Below are 19850 nucleotides of genomic sequence, written 5' to 3'. Positions count from 1 at the left end.
CAAATAGGGAATGTGAAAACAAAATATACGATGGTAATATCCATAGGTAGGACAAAGTTGTTTCTTACCTTTATCTCTGTACACAGCGGGGTGAGAACTCTTCTACTGTGAGCTTTCCTCGGCATCTTCCTCTAAGGAAAGAAGACAAAAAGAAAGTTAGTCCGAAAATTATTACGAGGGTCCACTTGGTTTGAATGAGACAAATTTGCTTGTATAGGAGAGACATTTCTTATCTACTAATTTGTGTGTGTGTGTGTGGCAAGGGATACTATAGATCCCATTTGCATATCCGATCCAAAGCTCGGAATAACGTCTTATTTGGATTCATGAGCGTAACTTGGTATCGGCTCAAACGCTAACAAAGGAATCTCATGCAAGAGGCAGAAGTGAGCGACGACTCTGGCTGGAGATTCTTCCTGCTTCTTTCCAAACATTTCACCGCATTCTGATTACTTTTGTCCGCCTTCCTCAGTGAACAAATTTCATCAGATGAGTCGGATGGATTCCGGGTCACGCGGTGTAAAAGCGGAAGCTCACTGGAGTCCATGGGGGAGATCGAAAAAGTACAGATATGAAAAAGTGAAAGATCTCAATGAGGTAAAGACGGAGGCCGCTTCAAACCAGAACGCCATCAGTCCAATCTTTTCAGGCATGCGTTTGTGTTTGTCACTTTTTTCTATTCATTCTCAAAAGACATGTTGATTTCAAAGTATAAAGATCCCATGTTTACGCCAGCCAGCGCAACATCTCCACACTAATTACGACGTACTCTTTGTGGGACGGAAAGGTTGGGGATGCATTTTTAAGCAGGGCGACGCCATCAATAATTCATCTGCAGATTCTATATACAGACAATGCGACTTATTTGTACATTTATCCAAGTACGCCGTCTTTGCCGATCCGGTACATGTTTACACAGAATACTCCAGGGGAACGGATCCAATCAGAAAACAAATTGACTGTGCAGCTGGGGCCTTTCCCGCCGACGTATTAAAAAAAACCAAATACCTTCAGATCGCAAACTGTGATTTTAGATGAGCGCAAAGCCGAAGCGGAGTCCGCCAGGGGGGAAAAAGGACCACATTGCTTAACTTACAGTGGAATATCAGAAGCTGGTGATTTTTTTATTTATTTTTATTTTTTTTTCTGCTTATGCGTTGGCACCGACCATGGACTTTAATGAGGGAACTACCTGTCTGTGGCGTACAGCCGCCTGGAGGCAAAGTCATATCAGTGCCTTACCAGGGAAGTGCAAATACACCAAAGTTTGGTTATAACAAGAGAGAAAAAAAGTCTCTGGATAACAAGCAGGCAACATATATACTAGTAGGTATTCAGCCTCAAAAAAAGTACAGTCAACATGAGAAATATATATAGTCGGTGGCTCTATTTATGTTTCATGCTACTGCTAATTTATACATGTTGAGCATATGGTTGCGCTGGTGTCCAACAGCAAACAGTTGGAGGGTCAAAGCAAGTAACAGAGAGAATACCCAGGCAATTATCATTTATTCATTTTCCCCAACCAAAAGCGTGTCAAATGAATTTTTAGTTGGTGAAAACTTCTCACGCTCACAGAAATAATGGAGGAAATGGCTGCTTTCTTACCAGTCGCTCAGGTTCCTTGACCCCCCTTGACCTTGTGAATCCTCTTCTCGGGGTGGGAAAAAAAAGGGTCCCGCTTCTTTTACAATTTAGAGGGGAAAAGAACTTGGATGAAAATAGAAGAATTGAGGAGAGAGGAGGAGAGCGCACAGGTGATTGGCAGAAGAGAGGAATGGAGGAGAGGAGAAGATGGCTGGCTCCAGGAGTCAGGAAAAGCCACAGGTGGGCAAGGCGCCCCTATGTGCGCGTGTGTGTGTGTGTGTGTAGATGTGTGTTTGTGTGTGTGCGTGTCACACTGTCAGTCCGTATTGAAAAACATCTGTCGGCCCACGAGGCAAACTGTGACAATGTGCACGTTTGCCACTCTCATCAAAATGTATATCATTGCTTGGTAAAGCCCGGTTGATAAGGTTTTGGGGTGTCTGGGCCTAAAAAGAGGACGATGACCTCATTCGGCTACCATGACGACCACACGGACGGTGTCATCATAAACTTTGGTCGTAAACTTACTGACGTGCCGACCTATCAGGAGGACCGGCCGTCTTGTAAGGGATTGGAGAGCCAAGTGTGCGTGTGCACGCATGTGTGCGTGTGTGTGTGTTTTCCAAACATGAGAGCATCTCTCCGGGGCTAGTTGCTAGGCGAGGAAGCTACGAAGCTTACCGTCTCCCTCCCAAAACACACACACACACACACACAAACATCAGCGCACGGAGATGTGCGGTTAGATGGGTAGGAAGGTTAATGCTTGCAAATAATGCAAAGTCAACAGCGGGCGGCTGTTCATTTGGGCCATGAATTAATGACGACATCACTGGGATGCCAAAGCAACTGAGGGGAAGCGCTCGCTCGCTCGCTCGCGTGTCGGGACGGGATGATCGCTCGCCGAGCCCGGCTGATTGTCATTTAGGGCCCTTATGTGACACTCTGTTGTCCGGCAACATGAGTGTTGTGTCATACGGATAGATGCATGAACGTGGTGATCATGTCGGATTTGTCATAATGAAATGAAAATGAAAAAAAAATCATTGCATGTCGAAAAAAGTCCAATTTGATAGATTTAAAAAATGAATGAATAAATAAATAAATAATATTACAATAGTATGCAATACTAGAATCAAGTCATAACATTACACACGGCAATAGTATGTTATAAAGTAAGAATATTATGAGAATGATGCCATTTGAAAAATTTTGAATCATCTCAAATGATGAGGAAAAATACTGCTTAGCTCAAGACCTTGAATTCATATTTTGCAAATATCCTTTCTCACTAAATATTGTCAAAGACCTCAAAAAAGAAGCAATGGCTTTTGTACGGCTGCATATTCATAAGCAGAGAAATGTATGTTTTTAACGCCAAGGTGAAGGTGCGTGCCGCTTTCAGCTTTGATGGAGAACAATCATCAGAAATTCTGTGAAGGGCAAAAGGGAGATTTTTTTCTGTGCACTTAACGGTCGCCACCTTGTTGCGCCAACAAAAATTGTAAAGGGAAGAAAGAAAGAAAAAAAACTCAGCGGCAGAGAAAGAAGAGCGTGTCCTTTCAGCACACAACGCTTGAGTGAGGACACCGAGATTAGATTTGACTTGCGTCGTACAATGTGTTCTGAGAAATGGGAAGGTTTTACAGATCGGAGCCCTCCCCATACCTCGTCATGAACATACACCTCCGCCATATTGGTTTTCTCCCAAACAACAGTTTGCTAACAACATTGTGACAAATACACTCAGCAATGCGGTTACAGTGCCTTCATAAATCTCACGCTGGGTTTCAGCATTGAAGCACGTCCTAAGAACCAAATTGAAGCGTAAGCGCTTTGGACGACAAACTATGTTGTAATCCCATTTTTATTGCATTTCTTTGGGCCTGATCACAAAAGGCGCCACATGGTGTGGAAAAGTACACCACGTTGTTGCTAATAATAGACATGCACATGAGTGCAGGTGGATGAGGTTGATGGCTTCAACCACATCTGCATGAGTATGGAGTTGGAGTTGCATGAGAGGCCGTGAACAGTGAAAACTCCAAAATGATTTTGAAATACAAAAAAAAGAAAAAGCAAAGCATTCAACTGAAAGATTTTGGATGTTCCCCTTTAACAGTACGTCAAGGTGGCAGTAAGCAGACAGTAGATTGACATCAGACCTCACGAAGGAGGGGTCACCATGGAGACGGACCCCCGCCAAGTAGTCGGAATCATTTAATTATTCAGTAGCGCTCTCGGCGGGATTCAAGTGGAACCGCTCAAACCATTAAGCGGTCTTATCATGGGGTGATTTGAGAGGGGGAGAAGATAACTGTACCTGTTCAAACAACTAGGAGGAGAACCCCCTTCTCCATGAGATGCTCATCAAATAGCCACTGGACTTAACATTAGGTACACCTACACCAGCTAGTCAAACATCCAGCTACTTATCCTACCTTGCAAACCCCAACCTCAATCCACAGCAGGGGCCCCAAAATTGAACCCTGTGGAACACCATAAGACAGTAGGGAAGAGCAAGCTTTGCTAAAACCTTCCTTTTTTTTTTTCATGCTTATGCATCTAATTATGTTTCTTTATTGTACAACGGATTCTACAAGGACATACTTGTTTGCAAGAAGCGAAAGAAAAGAAATATCAATCCTTGAGGGAGTGAACATATGTACGCTTTGTATAGCAGCCCTCAAGCTAGTGCACCCACTCACCCGCCCACGTACACGCGCAAACTCGCACAAACACACGTGTTGTATTTTTAGCCTTGGCATTTCTCTAATTGTGTTTGCACACTTCAAACGCTTGCATATTACTGTATATTAATAGTTCATCCATGAACACGATAGCAACACAAGCGTCAACGTAAATAGTTGGAAACATATGACACGCGAGTTGAATATTCTTTCATAATAATTTGAATAATGTGTCATTCTTTCTACCCCATAAAGTCAACCGTACAATGGGTGTGCAATGTAGAACCGTTGTGTGCTTTCTTTTTAGTTCTTTTCTTTTTTTTTTCTACAGGCCATTTGTACGATTTAAATGGAATTCACTGAGTCAAAGAAAACAATTTGATTCACCTAGCCATCCACTCAAGCAAGGGGATGAAATGGACTGGTGCTGAAAGGCAATCGTTTCTAACCTTGTGCTAGAAATACTAGGCTGCCCCCATGTGGTCAAATAGTTTAAGACAAACAGAAGCATCCAATAAATTCAAAAGTGGGAAAAGCTGTCATTTAGCTGGTAGCAGGGTAGTTTTAGTTTTTTCTTATTTAAAAAAAAAAAAAAATCTTTTTACCAGAAATAAGTTTTTGTTAACTATAATAACCTTGCATTGCAACACACTATTTCATTATAATGGATCATTACAGGTAAAATAATGATTTGTCACCAAAGCAACACTTTACAACAAAGCATATGTTTATTTTCGTAACATCCTCATAAAAAAAAAAAAGCCAGGTATCCATGTTGAAACAAAAACTGAAAAGGTTTGCCCAGTAGATGTACAAAATGACTTATGATTCACTATAATTAGTCGTTGTTTTTTAATCTCTAAGACCCTCTCTCATGAATTTACCCTTTTCAAACAGTAGAGTGGTTACAAGGCCACACATATTCACACACACACACACACACACACACACACACACACACACACACACACACACACACACACACACACACACACACACACACACACACACACACACACACACACACACACACACACACACACACTTATCAGTCACTCATTGGCATGTACGTATCAATGCTCAGTGGGGGAGCCCTGCTCACATCCAAAAGGCCTTTCCAAAGGGTACACTCAATAAAAAAAAAAGCACAGCAGCTAAAATATATCCAACAAACTACTGTATGGCCCAGGGAATTTTGTTCCATTCCGCTCTATATGTATATTTAATAAGGCTTATTTCATTGTGTATATCCGTTGCTCTCGTGGCCTGCACTTTAAACACCTCCACATACTGTAGACATTCACTCAAAAGGTGCTTGCTTATCATCTCCTCACAACCTTAGGTGCTTTTCCAGTGAAACAACAAAATGTATCGGAAAAAGCGCATCCAATTATCTGCAAATGACTTGACATGGGAATATGCCTTGTTGTTTTGCACACCTAACCCCCATTGGCTTTGTTTATTTACTACACCTTGGTGCTTTCTCGGTCGCGATGGTATTTGAATTGATTTATTCGGAGCGTCTCGTTCCACTTTTGCTACCCACCCGACATGATTTCAATTGTTTTTCGTGTTTGCGACTAATACACCGCACCCTTCCCACTAATGAGATTCCTGTTCTCATTGATGAAACGATAAAATCATATAGTTGCTTGATTTGTGTTTTCATTTGCTATTCCGAGCCTTATTTCAAAAAGGTCCATTAGGTGACTTTGGCCGGGTTTTTTTTTTTTTTTTGTTTGTTTGTTTTTTAAATAAAAGTGCATTGACTTATTGGCCCAAACTCACACATCCACACAACATTCCACAAACAACATCTACGCCATCGTTAATAAATTAAAGTTCAGCAGTTCACATTCATCAGCCAGTTATGTGTTTGTCTAGTTCACATTGGTTTACTGGAGTCCTATGGCTTGTTTGAGTAGCTCCAGGTCCCGGCGCTGAGCCGTAGGTGGCGGACAGCCGTACGCTTGGAGAGCGAGCGGCAAGAAGAGCTCCTGCGAGCCCAGGACGTGGTCCCCTTGGCCCGCCTGGAGACACACCCACGGAGGGGGGGAGGCGCTGCCCTGGAAAGCCCACAGTGCCACACTCTCTGCGGAAAGAAACAGATGAGTCTTTTGTGAGGCTACCACAGACGAGCGCTAACCGTCGCCGCCTCAAACCTTTATTGTGCAAGTCGGCCTCCTTGGCCAAACCGAAGGGGATGAGATATTGAGCCACATCGGGCAGACCCTCGGGCTGGCCTCGTGTTGCCATTAGTACAATAGACCTGTTCATCAGGACGACAAACATGTCAGCAACATTTCTTGCAGACTAGAGTCAACGTTAGGTTTCCGCACGCGCCTCTTTGGTATTCCGGTCGTTAAGTGCCGCTTCATGTCGGCGTCCATCTTGGTAAATGACGCCTTCTGGGCGACTTTTCCAGAGCAGGCGTCCACCGATACCACGAGATAGCCGGGCTGAGTGAAGGCTATCATCTCGTCATTTACCTGATGGGGAGAAAAAAAACAATTTCTCATGGAAGATTTCCACCCCAGTGTGATGCGTGTTTCACAATAAATATCTGCTCACAGCAATGAAGGACATGTTGTCTCCTTTTTTCTGCTCCTTCACACTGAGAGATTTGACTTGTGTCTGGAGGTAGGACGTCCACGGCTCACTGGTAAACACACGCTGAGGAAAAACACTCAAAAAGTCACAAAGGCCAACATTTACAACGCAATGAATGAAAATCGTAGTTAGATTTGAAAATGGAACAATTTGGCTGTGTTTAATTCAACTCAGTCATTTCATATCTGAATGAACATAAACCAAATAAACCTGTTGGGCTCCACAGTCCAGGCAGGCTTGCGTGTCCGGGGCCGGCATCGGGAGGACGGCTGAGGGAGTTTTGGCATACTTGGGGTAGGCCTTACTGGTGCAGTTGCACGTCCGTTGCGAAGATGTAGTGGCCATGACTTTGACTCTCTCGCAGCCTTTGACCGAACAGTAGCTGTGACCGTCACGACCGTGGCGGGCTCGCAGGTACAGCCACAGCAAGCTGGTAGAGTTTGGACATCATGACAGTCAAATTCAGTCTATTGAACACATTACCGTCTTTATTTAAGCTTTACAGCACTCAAGAGAGTTGTATTCTCTTACCCGACATTTTGGTCAAAGTAGTACTTCCTTTCCAACGGTCTGGACTCTAAATCAGCCAGAGAGAAGACGGGCCCGTAGTCGGTGATGTCATCAAAAGCGTTGCTCTGTCTGTCGTTGATGTCGGCAACAATCTGGAAGGTGGTCTCTGGCGGGTAGCACAGTCCAAACAGCACCCAATCATCTCTAATGGAGGGAAAAAAGAAAAAAAAACAGGCTCGTGCTCTTCCACTCAATGGGATAAGGTCCAAAAATGATTTTTCAAACATCAAAATCGCTTTGACACCTCAGACACACGTTTATGGTCTCACTTGTCAAAGTTGATGAGGGAGAGGACGACCTCTCGAGGGGCCGGTCCGTTCCAATGCAACGTGTAGCTCTTGCTCATCATCAAAACGGGCTGATACTGCTGCGAGGGCGCCCCCTGGCTGTTAATCCCCCTCAGAACCAGAGGAGCTGCCGGATACTCGTCTCTGTTGATGGACAGAATGAGGCTGGGAGCACCCTGGGTCTGGATATACACCTGAAGAAGAGCGTATATTACAAAGATGGCGGGCGCGCAAGGTTTTAAATAAAGTGTGAGTGCTGCACCTGAGAGTAGCGGCCGCTACATATCACTCCATTCCATGAAGGTTTGCTAACACAGCTAGGATGTTGGATGAGGTAATTGTCAGCCCTGCCCACGTAGGTGTCCTTGTAGCCCGTCACTGAGCCGTCCACATCATGGAAGATTGAGTTCTTATCTCCATCCAAGTCGTTCTCCTCAAACCATTGCCCGGGACGACCAAAAAATGACCGGAGGCCAACCTGAGGATGGAATATGGATGGATGAATGGCTGTTGTGGGATTTAGTGAGGAAATGTAAATATGGAAGGAGAGAGGGCTCACGGTGGTGTGGAAGTGGAGGTGGGACATGTTGTTTCGTGGGGTGAGCTGCCAAGTGTTCTTCAGGCTGAAGCCCACTGCGGTGGTGTAACGCTCGGGCGTGGGGATGAAATTGCGGAACGTGCTGCGGGTCAGCCGCACCGGGCCGTCGTAGATCTGGAAGCCTCGGATTGGGAAAGTTCTAAAATAAAGACAAGTCCATTTTTTTTTTTTTAATCACAAAAGCCATTTTCTCAAAATTGAAAAAAAAAAGTACATTTTACAGTATTTATTATTTTTCATGATAGTCATAATAGCATCATACTTATTAACCACCAAAAATGACAAAAAGACATAGCACTCAATAGATTAAAAAAAAGAAAAAAAAAAAGGTCAAGAAGAATATGACTAAAGTTGTGTCACCATTAATTGAATACTATGTTTTATGGGCGATGGCTTTATAATTTGGATTCCCTTAACTTCCCTTTCATGGGTAATGGAGGAAACCATGACATCAACCTCGTTAGAAATTTTACTCTGGGAAAAAAAAAAAAGCAGCATTTCTGATGAAGTCATCAAAATGCATCCATGAGTCATGTCACTCGAGCAAACTATGTGCGTGCTTAAAAAAAAGCACATCAGCAAACCGCTTCCTTCTTTCACAAGCTCACGCAAAATGTACTACTACCTTTTCTATATCGTTCACCCATCACCTACAGTTTTTTTGAAATGCTTTACCTGTTTCTCGGGAGAGTCCTCATCTTCCCATCGGTCCCTCCTAAGCCCCAGTATTTATTCTGTCCTCCGTTAGTGCCCCGGTTTCGACTTTCTCCTACAAACAGAGACTCCGTCACCTCCTGACTGGAGCCTTCGTCGCTCGGGTAGCTGCCGTCACTGCCGCAAGAGAGAAAAAAAAAAAAAAAAAGTTTGGCCTCCGTCTACAGCTGGGGTTCTCAACAGACAAATGTTAATGGGGAGGAAGAGAAGAAAACATCTGGTTGAAGTCTGATACGAGTTCCCATATGTACGCACCTGGCAAAGGATAATCCCACTCCATTGTCTGCAAAGCTGTTCCCAAGGACAAAACAAATGACTTGATGTAAATGTCTGGATTTTTGGCATTCCAACATTGGTCACAGTATTTCCACAGGGCTCGTGATTCTTGTCTCACCTCGAATTCTGAATGACGATATCGCCGCCTCGTATCCACGCCCCCATGTCGTTGTTCTTGAAGGAGACCAGCGCGTCGATGACCGCCGCGACCCGCGCTTGGTTCGGGTCGGCATTCCGGTGAGGTCGGAATCTGCCGAGTAGAAACCCGTGTTACCGTCTTTCCACCGACATTCCGTGTTACCATGGAATCTACTTTGGACAACCTGGGATTTCTCTCTGCTGTGCCCTGTGGGTGGCGCTTTTTTTTTTTTGTTTTTTCATTTGGGTTCGGTGTGGTGAAGTTATTCATAGATTTGTAATGAACTGCCAAATAAGATTATGAGTGATTATTTTGGCCATAACAGCAGCCATTAAGAAAAGAAGGACCCTTGTGATATCTTCGCGTGTCGTGTTAATACAGAGCACACATTTGAACATTTCCAATTTCAACTCAAACTCAGCATGGCCAACAGTCCCCAGCGGATGCGGAGGATTTTTCCGTTTGGCGAAGAGAGGACACTGTATGTGCGAAAACTTGTTATTTCTGTCAACACAAACTTGTCAGGACCTCCACCGAAACGCAACACTGTAGTAATATGATCGTCCACATACCCGCAGGTAAAGCCGGAGAAAATATGCTGCTATAAATAACTCCAGGCATGCAGACAAAATTAAATAAGCAAAGAAATAACACAAATGACAAAATACAAATTGGATTCTTCATAATATAACACACCTGGCACTGTTGTCCAGACACAGATATTCTCTTGGGTCAGCAGCACTGGCATTGGAGGTCTTCACTCCTTTATCAATAAACAGCCCGGCCTGCAAGGTGACCAGACAATGGCAATTATTGACCAGTCGTAGATTTCAGTATGAGCACAAGCCAATTGACTTCCGGAGCTCACACAAGAGCTCTTGTGACTTTGTATATATACATACCTAATAAGATAATTCATTTTGTATGGGTTAAATGTATCTGAATGTGCGTGTCGGGTATAAGAAAACACGCAGTGTGTCAATCCTGCGGTTTGTGCCGAAGTATAGTTGGGCTGCTTCCTCTCTCTCTCTCTCGCTCACTCTCAGAGTGGACAAAGAAGTCACAGTTCACCTGACGACTGCTGTCTGTCTTCACACAACAGAGAGGCTTGTTCTCCAGCCAGTTTCTGTGTGTGTGCGCGCGTGTGTGTGTACAACAACCAAGCAAGTCAGCAGAGGGCCGCGTGCTTCACGTAAATACATCGTTTTCTATCCCGTTTAATAGCAAAATTGTTGAGATGGAACTTTATATTTATTTCATTGAGATACATCGGCCACATCTTTTTTTTTTATCATAAAATAACTTCATGGAAATGACAACAGCAAAATACGTGAGGAATGATGTATAAAAAAATAATTTAAAAAATGGAATAAAAAAAAAAAGTGCATATTTTAAGACCTATGTGCTCTTAATGAGCATACCGAAGGCGACATTGACCCACTTATTAATTTTCCTTGCGTTACCTTAAAATTGGAGTGAACGCGGTTGTTGTAGAAAATCCCCAGAGGGGTGAGTTCTGCTTTTGTCTCCGGTACCAAGCCATGAGAGTCTCCTGTGGAGGAACTGTGGAACACAAACCAGATGCCAGCATCCTGGAGCAGAAAAAAAAGATAACGACATACATTACAATCGTAGCTGCTTTCGAGCCTTAAGGATCACCGGGTAGAACATTCTCGATGAAAATATCCTCAACCTGGGAGAACATTACATGTCGACCCCCACCAGGAGCCACTTTCTGTTTTTATTTTATTAAAGCCCACAACCGTGTAATCACAGCAAATCCGGAGAGAAAAAAAAAAAGACTCTTAAGTCCTTTTTTATTGACGGATCAATTTGTTACACGCGGAAAATGATTCACCACAGGGATCTTTTCTTTTATGTAGCGATCTTGATGTAATTACCTGAGAACCAGCAGCAGCGTTGCTGATAAGATTGTTGTTGGGGTTAGCGATCCAGAAGGTGGAAACCGCCCTGGAAAACAATCAAAGCTTATTAAAAGAGAGTCACATGGGAAACGAGCAGACGATGAAATCGGTGATCTTTCGTAAACATTCCCCGATAATCTCGCTCTCCAACATAAACCTCGGACAGGAACGGCCCGGCCAAAACACACACACGCACACTGCTGGAACCAGACGTCGGAGGTTCTCTCACAGTGGCACTTCTCTTGACTGTGACAGAAAAACATCCGGTCTGGAGGAGTGGATGTTTTTTCACAGATAAAAGCCGTGTCTCTCGCGAAGAATTTAGATTTTCTGTTGTCTATCAAAGTGCCACCAGACCACACCATCTTGAAATTCCCACAGCTTACTTGCACTCTGTGCTGGGGGAGGGAGTGTAGCCTTGGTAGACTTTGTCCTTAATAGTGAGGCAGAGGCTCTCGTTGCGGTCGGTGGGCAGCTGAGTACCGGGTCGAGTCAGCAGGCCTAAGTTGTGGAAGAAAGTGTTGCGCTGCTCGATGCCGTCCTCCAGGAAGAAGCAGTGGCCCAGGGTGTCGTAGCCCACTGTGTTCTTCACCTGGTCAGGACGCACAACACATGTCAACAAAAATTAGACCGCACTTAATTGATTCCATATTAGCCCAATTTTGTTGTTGTTAAACTGAAGCAAGCCTCGGGTTATGGTCTTTTCAGGAAGTCATTATCTCCAATTGTCTTGTTCGGGGTTCATCGAGAGGTGTTTAAGCGCATCACTAATTGTTGTGGCTTCCTCTCTTGCGCAAACAACGAGCTGGGAAACCGTCAGAGATGACGGTGAAGTTACCACAAAGTGTTTTCTGATTAGCGCCGAGGGAAAATTTGCCTGGCAATTGCTAGCGGCGGAATGTTGACAGGAAAGCTCCGCGGATGGGAACGAGTTCATATTGGAGTAGCAAACATCTTTTGTACTTTCCATTTCCTCCATGCTTAACAAAAGCCAAATGAAATGATGACCCATTGACGTCAAACCTTCTCCAAGTACTGACCAGCAAGCCGTTGGTGGCGTGGATGGAGACGCAACGTGAGAAGGAGTGGTGGATGGAGAGACCGTCCACGTAGGTGGGCTCCCAATAGCCTCCCTTCTGGTCCACGTCGCCACACATGTGAAAGTGGACCGGGTAGCGACTCTTCTCTCTCTGCTGCCCCATGTTCTTCAGTTCCACGTAAGACAGATGCACCGAGGAGAAGTTTCCAAAGATCTAGCAAAATGGAGGGGACAATGAGATGATTGTGTGTTACAAATGTAGACCACATTGAAGGCTAATTATTATTATTATTACAGAAAGTATAAACCACACATTTATAATAATAAAGGACAAAAAAAACACTCTAGGAGGTCTTTGGTCTGTGTGTGTGCATGTACTGGGACCGTGTAATCCACATGGTCTGGTTTTTGTTAAGGAGGGTTTGGTACAGCCTTTAAGTAAACTGAAACTCGGCGACAGCTCGTGCTCTCAGTTTTGCTGACACACACATGGACAATGACACATATGTGAATGCGGTTTGTGTTTGGCAACATTTTTTGTCACAGCGGATTAGGAATTCAATTGAATTGAATTGTGTGGAGTCGACGTTGATATCCAGATGTTCCTAATTTTTGCCTTTTCAATGTTCAGTCTCGCTGTTTGTAGGAAATTGACTTATGATTTTAAGCCTTTTTAGTATTTTTCCCACATTGGATATGTAAGTTTTACAAATATTTAGAGTACCACTGAGAACTCAGGTGCATAAGACATTAAGATGAGCAGCTTACGTATGGATATTTCCAGATGGAGTATACATACAGAATCTAAAGATGTCATGAGAAAAAAAAATGGCCAAGACACCTTGATGTGGCCTCCGTAAGTGTCGTGGCTGTAGAAGTGACACAAATTATTTCCGTAGCAGGAGTTTTCCATTTCTCCGTAGATGAGGATGTTCCTGGAGAGCAGCCCCACCTCAGCACGCATGTCGACTCCATCCGTGATTTCGCCGAGGTGGTTGTAAAGAGGCTTCCCTGCACGCATGCGATTGTAAAATTAGCAATGGAATCGCAACGCAGTTAATACATTGTTAGAAAAAAAAAAAATACGCGAATCGCCGGTATCACATAACAGATCGTATTCCAAACAGTTCCATTAAAATGTTTGCCGCCCACCGCAAAAATGCGCTTAGCCGCAGCCGCACCTCACCTCACAGCGACGACCCCTGCTAAAATAATATACAGTTAGAAGAGAAAACTGGTGAGAGGCTTGTGAAAATATAAATCAGCTCCCAATGTGCTTGTGTCCACGGGGTGCTGTTGGCAAGCATAAGACTGCTTGGTTTGAATAGTGACTCAAAAATCCAGACCCGCACTTTATCACATCCTATTCTGCAGGAAGGGAGTTGCTCTTTGCTGACAATGGGTGGACAAAAAAAAATGTTTGGGTCGGAATATTTGGATGTGGTAAAAAAAAAAAAAAAAACGTTTTTGCTTTGAAGTGGGCTTTGTCTCACCTTGTATTCTGACCTGCCTGCTGTTGCAATGAGGGCAGGGCAGGAGGGTAAACTCTTCAGCTTGATGCATGGAATAATCAGTACTGGCGATAACGATTTGATTCCCGGGTTGCCAGGTCTGCTTGACCTCGTTCTGGAGATTCAGCACCACCTGATCCACCGCATCCACCTGAAAGCCTGAGATTGGGAAACCTAGAAAAGGAAGATTTTTAAAAGAATAACACGTTTTGTGATGTGACAATATAAAAAGTAAAGCAAGCGGTTACATACGGTCGCACTAAATAGGAAGTTCAAAGGTCACTGATTTGAAAGGCTCGTATTTATTATGATAATATGGTCACAAAGACCTGATGTTACTTAAGTCAGTCATCTGACACACCTTGTTTTCGACCTTTGTACCCGCTTACACAATGTTGGAGAAAAATCCGTCACCCAGTTCATAAATCCTGTAGGGTTGACTTTAGCTTTATCCAAAGTTGTGCATTATATATTGGTATTACATCATTTGTATGGATTCCTCACCATTTTTCCACTCGCTGTAGGCCGAGACAGAGAAGCGTACGCCGTTGACGGTGGTATAGTTCCGTCTCGCCACAGCTCTCCCTCCAGTGTCGTGATTTTCGTGTTCCCTAACGTCCTCCGAGCACGACGTGTTACCGCCGCCCACTACGGAGACCAAAGCCCACGCTTGCCTGCAGAGATCAGGGGAGAGGAGGAAAAAAATGTTTTTGAAATCTGTCAAAATGGAAAATGATTGTTTAAAATCTACCAAGATGAAATCATACAAAGGGTGTGGATGCGAGGGGGTGTGACCCCCGTCACAAATATTTGATTTTTTTTCCCCATTCCAAGCGCATGTTAAAAGTTCACGTCTTACAAATGTCATAATCACCCATTTGAGGACTATCCCTGAACTAGTCATAGCCAATTTTTTTTATTCCATCAAAGTTTTCTATTGGAAAATACAAAAAAGGTAAACAACCCTGTGAAATAATAAAAGCGGTACGGGACACAAACCGGATCCATCTGGGGACTTAAATGGTTCTGTCGAGTAGAGATCTTCCCGGGGGGGAAATAACCTTTCACCTTGCGCCCTATGCGAGTAGCGATAAAAGCGCAAGCGGGAAGCAGAGGGAGGGCGTGGATGGCACACTTTTCCTTTCCTCCTCGGCCACCGGCTGCTCTTCGCAGCCTTTAAACAAGCTCATTATTGCTGGGTGTGTGAACGTGTCAAAGCGCTCTCCTGGGAGACAAAAACATTCAATACAAAGAAGGATAGTCTACTTTCATTTCCAAAACAACTTAGAGCTCATATTCTGTATTTATTTGCGTTTTTACTCGCTCTGTTTTGGAATATGAAAGAGAGTGAAATGATTTTGTTGTTGAAATGGCTCCAAAGTTTCACGACAATATGGTTTATTGTGTTAGCTTGCGCCAGACGCCCCGCACTATTTGTTCAAGTGGTCATAGTCCGACTCACTTATGTCGATTTAATGCCTGAAAGATTTCTTCGACTGAACTGCGCACTAATATATTTCAGATGGAGGTACGGATTAAGATGAAATCCCTTCAATTCATCAAATGTGTGCACGTAGCAGTTGTGCGCACACACAGGTCTCTATCATTTGAAGCGCTGTGTTGTGGATTGAGGTAGATTTCTGCAAAGACCTCTGTGTTACCCTGAGGTGAAACGTAACACTGGAGAATCTGTCTTTGCGTTCAACTTGTCTTGGCGAGTGAGGACCGAGCCGTGTCCGACTACAAATAATAGCAGATTTAACGCTAGTGGAAGAAACATGTGTTTGTGGGCTATAAACAACTATAAAGATTTCTGTCCTTTAAAGAAAGAGGAGCGATAGACGCTCCATTTCCTGAAGTCACTTTTTTTTTTTCTTCCACAAATCCTGGAAACTTTACGGCCATAACCTGGTTATCCGGCGTGTGCTTCCTCTCTGGGCAGAAATTGAAAGAAAACAGGAAGAGAAATAGCATGGAATTGTTCAAGATAGAATCCCAAATCGGAAAAAAGCATTCGTAAAGACGTGCAGAACAAAGAATTGTTGTTAGTTGTCTACGTAGAGAGGTGTCAAAAGGTTTCAAACAAAAGCACATCAGCAAAGCAATTTTCCGGAGGTACTGAAGCTCAAGGTCGGATTTTTTTTCTGACGCACCAAATCTTTGAATGCGTCACGAACCCAAAGCGGCTTCAGAACACGCCCTCCTCACCTGTACTTGAGATCGTAGACGTATCTGCTGCCGAGCGTCTCTTCAATGGCCACCTTGGTTTCATCCAGAAGACTTTTGACGGCCGAGTCGCCGACGGCGAGGGTGACGATGCGACCCGCCGGCAGGGACCGCAGCAGCAGGGTGAGGCGGCGACTGTCGTTTTTGGATTCGTGGGTGTCGTAACGTTCCCTGAGCAGGATGTCGGCCGTGTCCTGGTCCACCACGCGCAAGTTGATGCCTCTGCTGAAATTGCGCTGGAAAGTGTCGCCCCCTGTGGTCAGGCCGGAGGCAGGCACGGTTTTGGTCAAAAAAGACCAGGTGACCCGCTCTCGGCCGTGGAGCTCTAGCGTTCCGCCGCTCAGGACGCCAATGAACTTGCGGCCGAGACCGGGTACTTCGGGGACGTCCTTGTCGTCGGAGCGCCCCGCCAGGGCGATGACGGCGTGGGAACGGTAGCGACATTTGGATCCGCCGACGTAAAGGGCTCCGCCATTTTCAATCAGGATATGTCCCGTTCTCAAGGTTATGTTTTTAGAGCCGTCTTTGTTATCGGCAAACACGACCCGACCTGGGGGAAGACAGTTAACCAATCAGTCGAGCCCAGCTACCCAATAGGTAATCGTCGGTAGTAATCGAAAGCATCTGTGTGCGGCGCTTCTTACCTCCCGATCGGATGGTGAGTGAACGGAAAGTAGCAGAAGACTCCAATCGAAATAAATCCCCCCTCGTCACGATAATGGCTTTGCCCGGCTGGTGGCCTGGGTTCCAGTCACTCAGGGACGGGTTGTGATCAGGACAATTGGCTGAAAAAAAGGATACGGCTGCTCATTATCTTATTAAGGAATTTATTACGTATTCATAATATTACAATGGCAAAGAATCATACTGAATCGATTATTTTTGCCTTTTTCAGGTCGGATTGATGTGAAAATTTTGAGACTTACCATCTAAAATATCACCGCTGATGAGACTTAGTATAAGTATGAGGCTGAGGAAGAAAGCCCCCGCGGACACCCCGAAGCAGATGAGCGTGTTTTTTCTCAGCCGGAGGCTCTGTGCGCACTCCCGGCTCTGGTTCTCCTCCGACAAGCCGAAGGTGGCTTGTTGATTCGGCGGCAGGCCGTGAATTTTGACGGGTGGCGGCGGTGGGGCTTTGGGCGGCGGGGGCGAGCGGACCGGAGCTACCCGCCCGGGGACGTAGCCCGGGGAGCGCTGGTGGTTGCCTTGAGGGGGGGGCGCAAAGACCGGGAAGCGGCTTGGACCATCACTTGGCATGGTCGTTACGTCTGCTGACGCCTGCTGCTATCTGAAAGGAAACAAAAACAAGAAGATGGTGGTTCAGACAAACAATGGTCATTCAACACGTTGAGCAAATGAGTCACTGAGGCGCTTTGGAAAAGATTTGGAAAAGTGTGGCAAAGAAAAAAAAAACAAAAAAAAAAACAGCATGGAACGTTTTTGCAATAGCGTTGCGTGCAGACTTAATTTGAATCACATTTTTGTGTGCGCACTGAATGAACCCATCCGACGGAAATTTTATTAGTCCGGGGTAAAACAGTGAATCAAGAAAATAATACAGCGGGTCCTCATTTTTTTTATTTCCGATCGATGTGTGAGCCTGCGGTAACATTCGTCGGTGTGGAAAAATGATTCCAGCCAGACTTCCAGACAAAAATGTTACTTTGATTTTTCTTTGTGATTCCATTTTTAGAGCCATGTGATTCATCATTTGCCCATTTTATTGCGAACCAGCCGCAACCTGTAAACTGAGGTCCCCTGAATAAAGACATATATCAAAGGAGGCGAGTGAAAAAGAAGTCAGACAGAAAAGGTCAACAGTGAGGAAAAGACACTCAACAAGCTCATAAACGAATACATAAACCACAGTTGGAAAGAAAGAAAGAAAAAGCTGTTTGCTTTTTAAATCAGCTGGCACACGGACCAGCCGGCTACTATCATAAATTGTCTAAACACTATGTTACATCAAATATACCAACTATAGCTGAACCAATAAAGGACTCAATTGCAGGAAATGTAATTCCAAGAAATAGAAATGTACAACATCATCCATTGGCTGGTAAGTGTCCAAAGTTCAAAAGGTGCTTGTAAAAATACTGGTCCATGACAACATTCCTGAAAGTATGTTGAAGCAGATGGCACCAATTACAGTCGGGCAACTTTCAGCCTTGCTTATATAACACAAAAGAGGAAAAATAGCACAAAGTGGGCTCAGGCTGCACACACACACACACACACACACACACACACACACACACACACACACACACACACACACGTCAGCATGTAGAAGCATGCATAGAATGAGCAAAGTCAGACACCTGCACACAAAAACAGAAGCCGATGACACTGCAGAAACAAAAACGGCCTCTACAGCACTATAGTGACATCAACTCCCATCAAATTTCAAACATTATATTACTTTATTTTCATTAAGATGGAGAGCTGCATGATGCTTTGTGGGTGTGTAAATTGGTGATAAATATTTACGAACCAGTCATAAAAACGTAATATGCATTTCTATCAGTGAAAACAAGTCAGCTGTTCCTGTTGAGGTTAAAAGCCCCAACCTTTCTTTTCAGTCTTCATGGCCTTGGACATGTCACTACTGTGCAAAAAGCTGCAGAGTGCACACACAAGACTTCATGAATTTCCTGCTACTGAATATCAAACAGATGTGTGAGACAGACCCTCACACATTCCTCACCCCCCCCCCCCCCCTAACAAAAAGTAATTTTGCTACTTTGGCACTCCACATTCCTTGTGGTGAAAATTACAGCTGAGCTTGTGTGTTATCAAGCCTGTAAATGGACAGAAACGAAAAGAATCTGCAAAACGAATGAAATGTTTCATGATCTGTGAAGAGGACCGTACCGTACAGTGCTCTCTCCTCATTCTTGGCAAAAGTACACTCATCACTTACAAGGAAAGCGAGGGGGGGGGGGGGGGGGTCCCTTTATGATTAAGCAGAGGTACAAGTCATAATTTACGATCTATTTAAATCGCAATTCCAAATGACACAGAATCACTACTATGTCAACACAAAAGAAGGAAATTACAGAATGTTTGCTAGCTTAGCGGAAGATTGTGCATTTGATGGCTAGAAGAATCTGACAGTTTTCTAGTAGACAGGGGAAGTGTCTGCTTCGTTCGACCCCGCGCACCAGTTGACACAAGCGGACACAATGTGGAGCCTCTCCAGGCGGGCTTTGTGAGTTACCTTCGGTGGTGGTCGGGCTGTCCTTCTCCCGCTCCCGCTCTCGTCCATTCGCTCCGAAAGACAACTTTGAGACGCACGAAATAGCTTCACCCTCGCTGTTGGCTGTCAGCGTGGCTTTTATATTCACCTTTTCTACACATGGTCTATTTTTTTTTTTTTTTTATGGCTGATGATGGGCAGTCGTCCCCCACTAACCCGCCTCCGACGGTCAACCCCCTCAGCCGCCGAAAGGAGAGCGCCAGGCGCGGCTTGGGACAGGAAGTGATGATGCGTTGAGGGACAGTCGGCAGCATGACTAACAACGTAATAATGTAGTATACTATGCACTTGAGATAGTGACGCTATTTTGGATAGTCCTAATGGATTTAAATTGTAGTTTTTGTGGGTATTGCAAAGTTATAATGTTGAATGGCATCTTTTATTTTTTTAAACAGCTTCGTTCTTCTCCAAAGTATTGT

At 44.4% G+C, this 19850-nt stretch overlaps 1 protein-coding gene across 1 annotated transcript; it reads right to left on the bottom strand.

Annotated features, from left to right (window-relative positions):
- Positions 1-5194: 5194 nt before the first annotated feature.
- On the bottom strand, positions 5195-19605 carry cemip2 (cell migration inducing hyaluronidase 2). The gene is made up of 24 exons (XM_085910630.1): positions 19393-19605; positions 17099-17460; positions 16817-16957; positions 16155-16722; positions 14451-14620; positions 13929-14120; positions 13277-13446; positions 12437-12649; positions 11783-11988; positions 11373-11442; positions 10935-11063; positions 10168-10256; positions 9451-9582; positions 9312-9347; positions 9018-9173; positions 8304-8481; positions 8007-8222; positions 7727-7938; positions 7419-7601; positions 7098-7317; positions 6849-6950; positions 6621-6766; positions 6440-6546; positions 5195-6369 (listed from the first exon to the last, which is right to left on the bottom strand). The coding sequence occupies exons 2-24, from the start codon at positions 17427-17429 to the stop codon at positions 6173-6175; spliced, it is 4164 nt and encodes a 1387-aa protein (XP_085766756.1). The 5' UTR covers positions 17430-17460; positions 19393-19605; the 3' UTR covers positions 5195-6172.
- Between the last annotated feature and the right edge of the window lie 245 nt (positions 19606-19850).

Source organism: Syngnathus leptorhynchus, chromosome 4, assembly GCF_054491065.1.
Source record: "Syngnathus leptorhynchus isolate UIUO chromosome 4, UIUO_Slep, whole genome shotgun sequence".
Taxonomy (NCBI): domain Eukaryota; kingdom Metazoa; phylum Chordata; class Actinopteri; order Syngnathiformes; family Syngnathidae; genus Syngnathus; species Syngnathus leptorhynchus.
The sequence above is the reverse complement of the archived record's forward strand: the minus strand, read 5'-3'. Positions and strand labels throughout refer to the sequence as shown.

Excerpts from the sequence above, each read along its gene's own strand:
- cemip2 (XM_085910630.1), bottom strand. The coding sequence starts at position 17,429 with ATGCCAAGTGATGGTCCAAGCCGCTTCCCGGTCTTTGCGCCCCCCCCT. Across the intron at positions 10,257-10,934 it reads GCGTTCACTCCAATTTTAAG|GCCGGGCTGTTTATTGATAA; the intron begins GTAACGCAAGGA and ends GTCACCTTGCAG. Across the intron at positions 8,482-9,017 it reads AGGACTCTCCCGAGAAACAG|AACTTTCCCAATCCGAGGCT; the intron begins GTAAAGCATTTC and ends TCTTTATTTTAG.